The 12,782-nt window shown below is 46.7% G+C and overlaps 1 protein-coding gene across 2 annotated transcripts in view; it reads left to right on the forward strand.

Annotated features, from left to right (window-relative positions):
- The window catches only part of LAMA3 (laminin subunit alpha 3), a 477,258-nt gene that overhangs the window by 281,789 nt on the left and 182,687 nt on the right, over window positions 1–12,782 (forward strand). For both annotated transcript variants that reach the window (XM_063923602.1, XM_063923601.1), the window contains exon 36: window positions 7,591–7,731. In XM_063923602.1, the coding sequence (XP_063779672.1) occupies window positions 7,591–7,731 (141 nt within the window). The remainder of the gene's footprint in view (window positions 1–7,590; window positions 7,732–12,782) is intronic.

The following is a 12,782-nucleotide window of genomic DNA, read 5'->3' on the forward strand; positions in this document are numbered from 1 at the left end:
GGCATTATTAATGCTAGGACCACTGCTATAGCAGTGTCTGCACGCAGGGCTTTGTGGTTGCGTCAGTGGGTTGCAGACGCAGAATCCAAGCACAATGTGGAGTCTCTTCCCTTTTCAGGGGAATGGCTCTTCGAGGGTGAACTGGATACGTGGATCTCTAAGGTTACTGCGGAGAAATCCACGTTTCTCCCCTCTGGGGCCCCGCCAGCTAGAAGGATCTACCCGGGGCCGTCTACTTAGTCCTTTCGGTCCTCCAGATTTCGATCTAGGGCCAGAGGTGCCTCCAATGCGGCTAGAGGCACCAGAGGTAAGCCTAAGAAACCAGCCATTACCGGCTCTCAGGAACAGAATACCAGTTCAGCTTCCACTAAAGCCTCAGCATGACTGTGCACGCCCACCCCGAGGGAATCTCAAGGTGGGAGCTTGGTTGCGTCACCTCAGCCACATCTGGGACAGTTCCTGCCAGGATGCCTGGGTAAGAGATCTCATCTCTCGCGGATACAAGCTGGAGTTCAACGGTGCTCCTCCCCAATGATTTTTCAAATCAAGCTTACCAGCTTTGGAGGATATGTGTGTTACGCTGCTGCTGGCCATCAAAAAGTTGGCTCAGTCACAAGTCATTGTTCCAGTGCCACTGCAACAACAAGGACAAGGTTACTACAATCTGTTCAGAGTGCCAAAACCAGACGGGTCAGTAAGGCCCATTTTGAATCTGAAGTCCTTGAACTCTTACCTGAAGGTTTTCAAGTTCAAGATGGAATCTTTACGGGCAGTGATTGCAGGCCTGGAGGAATGGGAATTCCTGGTTTCCCTGGATATCAAGCATGCCTATCTTCATATCCCGATTTGGCCTCCTCATCAGGCTTATCTGAGGTTTGCCCTGCTGAACAATCACTGCCAGTTCCAGGCATTACACTTTGGCCTTTCTACGGCCCCGCGGGTGTTCACGAAGGTGATGGCGGAGATGATGTTCCAGCTCCGAGTCCAGGGGGTCTAAATTGTCCCTTACCTGGATGATCTCCTGATAAATGCAGAATCCAGGGAGCTTCTATTGCTCCATATAGATCGCAGTATCCAGCTTCTGTCACACCATAAGTAGATCCTCAATTTTCAGAAGTCCCACCTGGAGCCATCTCTGCGGCTCCTATTCCTGGGAATGCTACTGGATACTGTGGCGCAAAAAGTGTTCCTACCAAAGGACAAAGCAAGAACACTCCAGGAAATGGTCCGCATGGTTCTCCGACCTGCTCGAATATCCAGCCATCTTTGCATACGATTGTTGGGGAAGATGGTGGCCTCGTACGAGGCAATCCAGTATGGAAGATTCCACGCCAGAACATTTCAATTGGATATCCTGAGCAAGTGGGCCGGTTCACATCTTCAGATGCACAGGATGATTCAACTTTCACCTTGGGCCAGGATTTCACTCCTGTGGTGGCTGCAGTCATCCAACCTACTGGAAGGCCGAAGCTTCGGGATTCAGGATTGGATCCTCCTCACAACGGATGCAAGTCTGAGAGGATGGGGTGCTGTCACCCAAGGGGCTCCGTTCCAGGGCAGGTGGTCTGCCATAGTAGCCCTACTTCCGATCAACATTCTGGAACTTCGGGCAATCTACAAGGCTCTGATTCAGGCCTCGCCTCTACTCAGGGATCAGGCGATCCGGGTTCAGTCGGACAACGCCACGGTAGTGGCGTACATCAATCGACAAGGAGGGACAAACAGCAGGGCCTGCATGCGAGAGGTGTCAAATATACTCCTCCGGGCAGAAAGAAATGCAAGGAATGCAATCTTCATTCTGGGAGTGGACATTTGGGAAGCGGACTTCCTGATTCATCATGATCTACACCCGGGGAGTGGGGACTACACCTTCAGGTGTTCCAACAGCTCATCGACCGGTGGGGTTGCCCACAAATCGACATGATGGCGTCTCACCTCAGCAAGAAGCTTTGCTACTATTGCTCGCGAACCAGGGACCCTCAGGCAAGCGCAGTGTATGCACTAATGTCGCCTTGGTCGTATCAGCAGGTTTACTTGTTTCCTCCAATTCCGTTGATCCCACATGTACTAAAGAGGATCAGACACCAGGGGGTTCAGGCAATCCTGATTGCCCCGGATTGGCCCTGAAGAACTTGGTACGCGGATCTTCTGGGCATGTCCGTAGAAGACCCTTGGCCTCTGCCACTAAGAATGGATCTTCTTCAGCAGGGACCATTTGTCTACCCGGACTTCGTTTGACAGCATGGAGGTTGAGAGGAAGATCCTAGCTCACAAGGGCCATTCCAAGAAGGTCATTGCTACCATGGTTCAGGCCAGGAAACCTATGACGTCAAAACACTATCATCATATCTGGAGAAGATATGTCTCTTGGTGCGAGGAACGCTCGTATCCACCTGCGGAGTTCCACTTGGGACGTTTCCTCCATTTCCTGCAGGATGCTGTGGATAAGGGCTTACGTCTGGGTTCCATTAAGGTACAGATTTCATCCCCCTCAATTTTCTTCCAGAAGAAATTGGCATTGTTGCTAGAAGTTTAGACCTTCTTGCAAGGTGTGCTTCACATACAGTCTCCTTTTGTGCCGCCCACGGCACCTTTGGATTTGAAAGTGGTGTCAAATTTTCTACAGTCTTCCTGGTTTGAACCTCTGATGACGGTAGAAGACTAGTATCTCACGTGGGAGACGGTGATGTTACTGGCCCTGGTTTCTGCTAGACGTGTCTTATCGTGTGAAAGTCCGTATTTGGTCTTTTTCGAGGACAGAGCGCAGCTCAGGACTAGGCAGCAGTTTCTGCCGAAGGTTGTCTCCGCATTCTATTTGAATCAACCTGTTGTAATTCCGTCCAGTTCTGGCGCTTCTGCTCCTTCAGAAGCATTGGATGCTGTGAGAGCCTTAAAGATATATGTCTAGAGAACAGCTCGAATCAGAAAGACGGATTCCTTGTTCATGCTGTATGATGCGCAGAAAAAAGGTTGCCCTGCTTCCAAGCAGTCCATTGCTCGTTGGCTTCAGCTCACTATCCAACAAGCCTCTATGTCGGCAGCCTTGCCTGTTCCACAATCTCTGAAGGCCCACTCTACAAGATCAGTGGGGTCTTCCTGGGCGGCTGCCCATGGAGTCTCGGCCCTGCAACTGTGCCGAGCTGCTACCTAGTCGGGGAAGAACACTTTTGTGAAGTTCTACGGTTTTGATACCCTGGCCAAAGAGGATACCAGTTTGGGCAGGCGGTACTGCAGCAGTCTCTGCACATTCCCGCCCGTTCTGGAAGCTTTGGGACATCCCCATTGTACTAATGTGTCCCCAATATCCCTTATGTTAGCTAGAGAAAATAGGATTTTAATACCTACGGGTAAATCCTTTTCTCGTAGTCCATAACGGATATTGGGGGCGTGCCTCGGTGCCGTGACGTTTCTGCAGGTGGTATATTGGTGATTCCCTGTTCAGCTGTTGCTGTTTGATTGCCAGCTGTTGCTGTTCTTATCTGTTCAGCTGTTGCAGTTTTTGTTGCCACCTGTTCCTGGTCTTGTTCGTGTTGTCGGTGTGCTGGTGTATAAGTCTCACCACTGTTTTTTTTGTTGCTACTGATCCTTTTCTCAAGTATGTCCTTTCTCCTTCAGGCACTATAACGGCCCGTGGGGTGGGCATAGAGGGGAGGAACCATCACACCCAGTTGAAGAAATCTAAAGTGCACTGGCTCCTTTGGACCCCGTCTATACCCATCATACTAATGTGTTCCCAATATCCCTTATGGACTACGAGAAAAGGATTTACCGGTAGGTATTAAAATCCCATTTTTTCGCACTACAGCGGGTACATTTTACAGTGAATTGCCCAATAAAAGCATCAGGCAAAAATTGTGTTAAAGCCCAGGTTTTTTTTTTCACAGTAAAATCTGCTGCGATCATTTGAATTCTCCCCTTTGTGTATAAAATGTATATGAAACATATATGAATTCTGTGTTTAGACCTGGGTCCCATCCCCAAGATATCGCATTAAAGTATACAAATATTCCAAAATATGGAAAAATCTGAAATCCCAAATAATTTTGGATATGGGAGACTCAGCCAGTATTATCACACTTACATATCTTGTGTATTTGCAGATATCATGTACTTATTGTAAACTGGTAATAGTTCTATCTTGCCAATATATTTAATAGGCATACAATAACAAGATAAGGTAAACTAACCTTGTGGTAAAAGATATCCAGTGCAAATAAATGTTCTGGACTATTAAGTAACTAAGTAAGCCTGGTGGCTCCTCTGGTAGTGTACAATGTAATGGTACTCGCTGTAGCGTGTTTTGATATTACCCACTAAGGTCCTTGGCATGGCTTGAATACAGCAGGCGCAGTGTATCTCCAACTCTGCATTATATGCAAATAGTGCAACCCAGAGAAATACTGAAAACAATGATCAGTGAAGCCTGACAAGGCATAGGCGTATCTAATGCATGCAGAGCGTGTGGTGTGTAGTACTCACTGGGAGGGCTCACACCATACACCCTAAAACTCATAGATACTCATACTAACTTCTCCGGGCTCTGGCATCGGCACTGTAGAAATCACCTGAAAAATGGCGCAGCAGCCATTGTGCCAGAGGTTTGCCCATGTGCACAGTGCTGAGTCTACTCTACAGTTGCGCTGATGAGAGCAGGAAGACCCGTACAAAGGCTGCACATGGGCCCCCTTCTCTCTTACACTTCCCCCTTCACAAGGTATTTATATCTGACCAAACAAATGATGAATCTAGATACAGCATCCAATGTTTCCCATGCTAGGCTGGTTTTTCTGTGCCAGTCCATGTTCCCAGGATTTCATAGTCCTCTCCTACCATGTTTCCACCATCTCTGAATATGATTTGTGTGAAATAAATGCATAAGTGGAGTCAAGTCTGAGCCTCTGGTTACATATAAAAATGTATATACATACTGTATATAAATGTTTATTATATGTTTATTATCAAATGACCTGTCTTCTAGTGGAAGTATCCTTACATGGAGGTTACACAAATGACTACGTATACCAGGGGTTCTCAGTTTTTATTTACATACAGTACTGAAAACCTTCTTATAGATAAGTTACTCCTATCTGGGGGTATATTCAGTTAGGGTCGGATCCATTCCGACATGCATTTGTTGGAATGGATCTGACAAGGGCTATTCAAAGCCCATCTCAATTCGACTTTAAAAAAAGTCGAATTGAGATGAGGGGGGTGAGAGGGGTGAGAGCCTCGGGCAGATGGGGACAGCCGCGGGCAGACAGGGCACAGCAGCGCTGCAGGAGGATGTGTAATAGCCGCTGCGTCCACCCAGCTCCAGCAAGCGGGACCTCACTTACTGGAGCCTGGTGGACACTGCCATGAGCAGCGGCTATTACACATCCTCCTGCATCGCTGTGCTGTCCCCTGTCTCCCCGCTGCTCTCCCCCGTCTGGCTGCTGCTCTCCCCCCCTCATGTCCCACATCTCAGTTCGACTTTTTTTTAAGTCGAAATGAGATGGTCGGAAACGGGGCCAAAACCTGTCGAATTTGGCCCTGTTTCCCGCAGAAGTACGCGAATCAGCAGCTATACCGCCGATTCACGTACTATTCGACAAGTCGAATAAAAATGCTTGGGACTGAATAGGTCGGAACCTCTTCCAGCCTGAAAAAGTCGAAAACTGCCGTCTTTTCGACAAGACGGCAGTTTCGACCTTGATTGAATATACCCCCTCGTATCTTTGAAGGGCGCATTATATTATATATATGCATGCATCATTTCCTGAAGGTGTAGCTTAAAACTCTTGTGAACCATTTTTTCATAATTTAGTGTAGTCTTAAAATATTCCTGTTAGAGTATCTAACATGTGACATAGAATATGAAGAGATAAATCAATTACAGACCCCTCTATATGAATGGTAGATGTAACAGTAGCAGTAGTAGTATTAGTGGTAGATGTAGTATTAGTATTAGTGGTAGATGTAGTAGTAGAGGTAATAGTAGTATTAGTGGTATATGCACTGCAGATGTAGTAGTAGTAGTAGTAGTAGTATAGGTATATGTCGTAGTAGAGGTAATAGTAGTATTAGTGGTATATGCACTGTAGTTGTTAGGTTCCTGGTGCTCAGAACAAGGGAGATGTTGCGTAGTGAGTCCTGAGCACCAGAACGTGACACTGAAACAAGGTGTGGTGTGGAAATAGCCCCTAGCACCCTACCTCCGTTGTTTTACCCGTGTGGTCAGTTCACGCCTGCATGACTATGGTTTCTTGGGCCCATGGCAGCCGCGTTTGAAGGGCGGATTAGGTCTGCCCAACTCCGATGCCCCCGCAGGTCTTAAAGGGAGACAAAGCGTGAACTGAGACAGGGTAATAACAAGGGGACCTCTAACTGAAACAACCAAAGCCAGGGGCTACTGACTAGCCTAAAACTAAATGTATGTGCGGCTTGCCGCCAAAGGAAAAGAACAACCAAAGGAAATGCTGTCCACACGCCGACACAATACTTTTGTGTACCGGCGGTGACAGCATAAGCAGAACCCTCTGCAAAACACCAGTAACTAAATATAACAAAGAAATACAGCGGCCTAGGCCGACGGATGCGGCAAAGCCGCTACTCACAGAACCGGTACAAATACTGGCAAACGGACAGGAACCCCCAATGCTGCCGACACAGACTCTCAGAACTGGAGGACAGGCAGAATCCCAAACGACAGACCGGTGGACACCAAGAAGCCAGAAACTCGACCAGGCACAGGCAAAGCCACAGGACTTCTGGACAGGAATGCTTCACGGCAGGACACGGAATCAGACACAGGAACTGACACAGGAATCGACTCAGGAACAGACACCGGAAGCAGCTAGACAGACACTGCTAGACAGGAGCTCAGGCACTGGCAGGGACTAGCTCAGAACTCAAGAACTCTGGAACCCAGGAAATATCACCAGCATCTGTGAATTGCACTGAGCCAGCATATAACAGAGAGGCCTAATTAATTATGTCGTGCAGCTGCCCTGTTGCATGACTCCAAACTGACAAGATGCAATTAGCAGACAGGTGAGGCCAACCACATGGAAACAGGCTGCAATTACACAGACTCACCACTGACAGAAAACAATAATCTTCTAAACCAGAGCAAAGGGAAATCCTGGCCTGCAAGAGAACTAAAAACATAAAATAGGAATGAACCACTACCTGTGGTTCATAACAGTATCCTCTCCTTAAGGGTGAGCTCCGAGCACCCCATGACACCCACGGGGAACATAAACAGAAGTATAACATAAAATACATAACCAAAATGCAAAACAGGAATGAGCCACAGCCGTGGCTCATAATAGTAGTAGTAGTAGTAGTAGTAGTAGTAGTAGTAGTAGTAGTAATATTGGTATATGTAGATTTAGCAGTAGTATTCGTGGTAGATGTACTAGTGGTAGTGGTGGTGGTAGTAGTAGCAGCCTAGAAATGACATTGTAACCAGTGGCAGCAGGTTGCTATGGAGGAATATGCGATGACCTCCATTACTTAAACCAAACCTACATCCATGGGACAATAGTAACTGACCTATAATGAAAGAAAACCTTACATGTAGTAATCTCTGTCTTTCTCTACATGAAGGAAAATATTGATGGCTCAAGGTGCGATGTTTGCCGCAGAGGATCATTTTATTTTGACCCTTCTAACACCAAGGGATGCACCACTTGTTTTTGCTTTGGGGCAACCGATGTCTGCCGTTCTTCCAATAAACACAGAAAAAAGGTAATCTGGTCACAGTTATTTATTTATTTTTTAAAGCAGATAGAATTTTAAGCAGAACTGTATGAGAGTTGCTCATGCACACCTGCCATGCATAATAAAGCTCACAATATAGTTTTTGGTGCATGAGACATGCTTTATACTTTACACCTTTGCGGTGGCAGGTGTGAAACCATTGGACGGCATGGGTTTCAGCTTGCACACGCATAAGATGGACAGGTAATGGCATTATCATAAGGCTTCGGCGTCTGCCCACACTGCAGCCACTTTGCCTGCCACTCAGAATCAGCCCTTTAATGTGCAGAATCTGAACACCTATAGATAATTCCTGCTGTATGAGTTTGTATTAAATAATATTTCCTTCACACGCACTGTTCCGTCATCTGCATGTGGGCTGAAGCATTGCTTGATACGAACTTGCCCAGTTGTGAAGGTTTATTTCCTCGTTTGTCTTATTAATGGGCTTTGATGCTTAAATAAACAATTTTCTGTACATTAATGTATTTTATTTACAAGTGCAATGGTCTAGTGCGGGATCACACGTGGTATCAATGACTGCAAAAGTATTTGGGGGTAATTCCAAGTTGATCGCAGCAGGAAAATTTTTAGCAGTTGGGCAAAACCATGTGCACTGCAGGGGGGGCAGATATAACATTTGCAGAGAGGGGTGGTAGTCATGTGACCGCCGGTCGGCTGACCGTCAGTCACATGACCTCTTCCGTGAGCCCGACGGCTCACTATCCCGATGGTCGGCATGCCGACCAACAGGGACTATTTCCACTCGTGGGTGTCCACGACACCCATGGAGTGGGAATAGAACCCGTGGCGAGCGCAGCGAGCCCGCAAGGGGCTTGCTGCACTCGCCCCTACCCGCCGGGATCCCGGCGTCGGTATGCTGCCGGGATCCCGGCGTCGGTAAGGTGACCGGCGGTCAGGAGACCGCCGGTCACCCGTACTACACCCGCAGAGAGAGTTAGATTTGGGTGATTTTGTTTCTGTGCAGGGTAAATACTGGCTGCTTTATTTTTACACTGCAAATTAGATTGCAGATTGAACACACCCCAGCCTGCAGTGCACATGGTTTTGCCCAACTGCTAAAAAATTTCCTGCTGCGATCAACTTGGAATTACCCCCGTATTTGTGCACAAATTGGAGAAAATAATTTGCTGTTTTGTGGATGACAGTTATTATATAAGCTGCAAATTGTAAAACTTTTGGAACATTGTGACACAACATAGTAAATATATATTCACAACTGGAGCTTCTGAAATGGAAATTGCATTTTAGATGTTAAGTTTAGCACATTAAGGAACATGTAAAGACAGCTCCACACTAAACAGGTTTTTGCCAAAGAAACCTCCAGAATTTTTATACAACACCATTCCTCCATCATCCATCTGGGGGACGCTGTGTCATGACCTCTGGGTTAGAGTGTGGGCTATGGAGGTTAGGCACAAAAAACACCAAAGCTGACACCTCCCCCCTCTAACCCCTCCCACCTCCATCAGGAGCCCAGTCTAGTTTTTGTGCCTTGGAGGAAGGCACACTTTTTTTTCTCTCTCCTAGATTTTTAGTTAGGTTTGTTTTCTATTTATTTTCTTTCAATTTCAGTGAGATGCTTAAGGCCCATACACACTTGACGATGCACACGTCGTTAACGACTTCCCTTGAACTTCCCTTGAACAGCTGAGCAGACGACATGAGCATACACACTACTAACGACCAAAGACCATTCATCGTTGAAGCATCCAAGCTGAACAGTTTATTAAAATAATGGGCTGGGAACAGGGCTGGCGAGTCCAGTGTAATGGCGCTGGGTGTGTCTGGGGAGTGGCTTGGTCGTTGGTCGTTCACACCATACACATTCAACGACGTCTCTGGTCGGTAACGACCATAGTGGAAATTGAGCATACATGCTCCACAGATAAGCGAGGGTCGTTTACATCCCGCGGGGCCGCGCATCGGTGGTCGTCGGATGCATACACACTTGACGATATAATGAGCGACGTTGTTGATGAGGGCTGAAATGAACAACGTCGCTCATTTTATCGTCAAGTGTGTATGGGCCTTTAGTCTCTGCTAGGGCGACAAGCATCAATAGAGGGAGGTTAGTTTAGGAGCTGCTGTGAGCTCTTATCTCACTCTGTCATGCCTCTGATGGAGTCAGTAAACTATGGCAGTTCCTGGGTCTCCCCCAACTCTCCGGATCACAGACATCTGAGGAGGTGCTGGGTCAGGTAGGAGCAGCCACCAGGGCAGCCATCAGGGGGGGACTGTGGGGACTGGTGTCCCGGGCCCTTACAAAGAGGGGAGCCCACCCCTGGCTCCTACCGCCAATACCTGTAGAGCTGCACCAGTCTGAGAGTCAACAGTAGTCTGATGCACAAGGAGATCTTCTTAAAACAAGCCATATCTCTGTAAACCAGGCTTTTTCAACCAGTGTGCCGTGGCACACTAGTGTGCCGCGACCAGTTGCAAGGTGTGCCGCGGAGCCAGAGAAGCTTCCTGCACCTTCTGAGTGAACTGTTGGCCCGGGCTCTTCTTAGAGGATCAGTCGTGCTCCGGCCATGACCTATGCCCTGAAAACGATGTTATGTCACCCACCTGTATTCACATCTTCCAGTTCCCGCCTGCATACACAGCTTTCCTTGTCCACCCATATCCACACTTGCCCGACCGCCCGCTGCTCAGTATTCGCAGAACTCCACTTCAGCAGAATCTTTTTTTTTTTGGGGGGGGGGAGGGGCCCTGTCTATTTTGTCAGTCCCGGGTCCCATCTTTTCTGAAGCCAGCCCTGGCAGCCACAGCCTGCCTTGGCAGCGCTGGGCTGTGACCCCTTTGTGCTGTGTCCTGTGTGTGTGCTGCACGGCTCTACTCTTTGTCCCCATGACTGGGGCATGTGCTGTGTGGAGTGTGTCCTGCCCTGAGGGTGCTGGTGGGGATGTTTTTGGGGTTACAGGGGGGACCCACTGTCTGGTGCTGCGAAGCTCCGCCTCCGCAATGGAGCGCAGCCATCTTCCCTTCCTCTGAAAATAATGTAGCACCGCTCCCGCGGGCGGGTGTTTTTCGTGCTGTTTCTTAGCCAAGGGCTGCATTCCACTAGCCCTGCCCCAGCTAACACGCTGGCGCCGTTCTCTCCTTCTCTCCTGCACTGCCACAGCAAGCTGGGGGACAGTACGCTGCCATGTCATCCTCTGCACACAGGGACGAACACAAAACAGCTAGTATTGTGGGACTTATACTTTAGTCAGTACATAGCCCACTGTGTTCTATATTACATGAGTCACATTAGTGGGACTTTTACATTACATTGTATTTGGCCCACAGACACCGCTATCTGCATATTATCTTCAGTGGGAATACTTATACTGTTTAGAATCCCACTTTAGCCTTATTGACAATGGTGGTTATTCCGAGTTGTTCGCTCGTTGCCGTTTTCCGCAATGCTGCGATTAGGTGGAAAATGTGCATGCGCTTAGAAATTTAACACAAAACTTTGGAGATTTGCACAAGCTCGAGCAACGTTTTTTCAACGGTCGAGTGATCGTAGTGTGATTGACTGGAAGTGGGTGTTTCTGGGCGGAAACTTGGCGTTTTCAGGGAGTGTGCTAAAAAACGCAGGCGTGCCAGGTAAAAACACACGAGTGAACAAGCCCAGCGGTGAAACGTACGTCGGGACTGACGTCATCAAGGACGTCGTGCGGCCACGCCCCCCCTCTCCGGTTCGGGTAGCCGCTGCACCTCTGTGTACGGGAGAGGTGTGTGAGGTCAAGTGGAAGCAGGCCACGCCGAAGCAGCAGAGGAGACTGACTAAACGCCAGCATCCAAACGTGCTTGGATCGGCGATTGGTAACGTAATGCTCGTCACCATGTAGTGCTCATTCACGGCTGTATTTGTCCTTGATCCCTCCTCCCTCCTCCCTTACTCTATGCTCAGGATCACCACCTGGGATTTATGTTTATTTACACATATCCCTTTATCACCACTGAGGTGCTTTATTATACTGTTACATATGTTGCAATTCTCCTTGCAAGAGACTCTGGTTTAGAACTGTTTACACTGTTAATCAGCATTTAAAAAGCGCCCGAATCCCTACAGACCTAATTTGTTATCTGATGAATGAATTATGTGAATCAATTAGCCCTATGATCTCTGATTATATACCTTTTAGCAATAAAGTGATATTTCATGAATACAATTTAAGGATACATGTACATTGATACCTTTATATTGATCAGCATTTTTAAAAGTGTCAGAACTTGTATAGATTTATTTGGTTCATCAGAAGATAAATGAATTTTTGAATTTTTGAACTGAATTAATTGACCTAATTAATTATTTCTGATGATACATCTTTTGCTGTACTGTGCTATCTAACGAGTTCAATTAAGCGCTTCTGCATATGTGGATACTTTTTGTGGAATCAACACAGATCCATTGCATTTGATCAATTAATTTATTCTGCATATTAAATGATTGAGGATGCTTTTGCAACAGTGCTTCATGTTTATGTGAGAGACCAGAGTTCATGTACATTGATACCTCTATATTGATCAGCATTTCCAAAGTGTCTGAACTTGTATAAATTTATATTTGGTTCATCAGAGGATAAATGAATTTTTTAATTGAATTAATTTAACCTAATTAATTATTTCTGATGATACATCTTGTACCATACTGTGCTATTCAACGAGTTCAATTAAACATTTTTTGCATATGTGGATACTGTTTTGTGGCATCAACACAGATCTATTGCATTTGATCAATGAATTAAGTCTACATACAAAATGATTGAGGATGTTTTTGCAACATTGTTTAATTTTTATGTGAGAGACCAGAGTTTTTACAAATGATCCACCATTTTAATGCGTTGTAGGTGAACATAAGCTCATTCATCTCCACAGATATCATTACTCTTGCCTTGATTATTAACTGGATTACTACTAATTGCTGAATGACCAATACCTAGGCAACACAACTGAACTTAATAGTGTGTGAATATTGGCCTGTTCCTCATTCAGAAATATTAGACCAATCATCATTGTTGTTCTCC

This window comes from Pseudophryne corroboree, chromosome 5, assembly GCF_028390025.1.
Source record: "Pseudophryne corroboree isolate aPseCor3 chromosome 5, aPseCor3.hap2, whole genome shotgun sequence".
NCBI classification, from domain to species: domain Eukaryota; kingdom Metazoa; phylum Chordata; class Amphibia; order Anura; family Myobatrachidae; genus Pseudophryne; species Pseudophryne corroboree.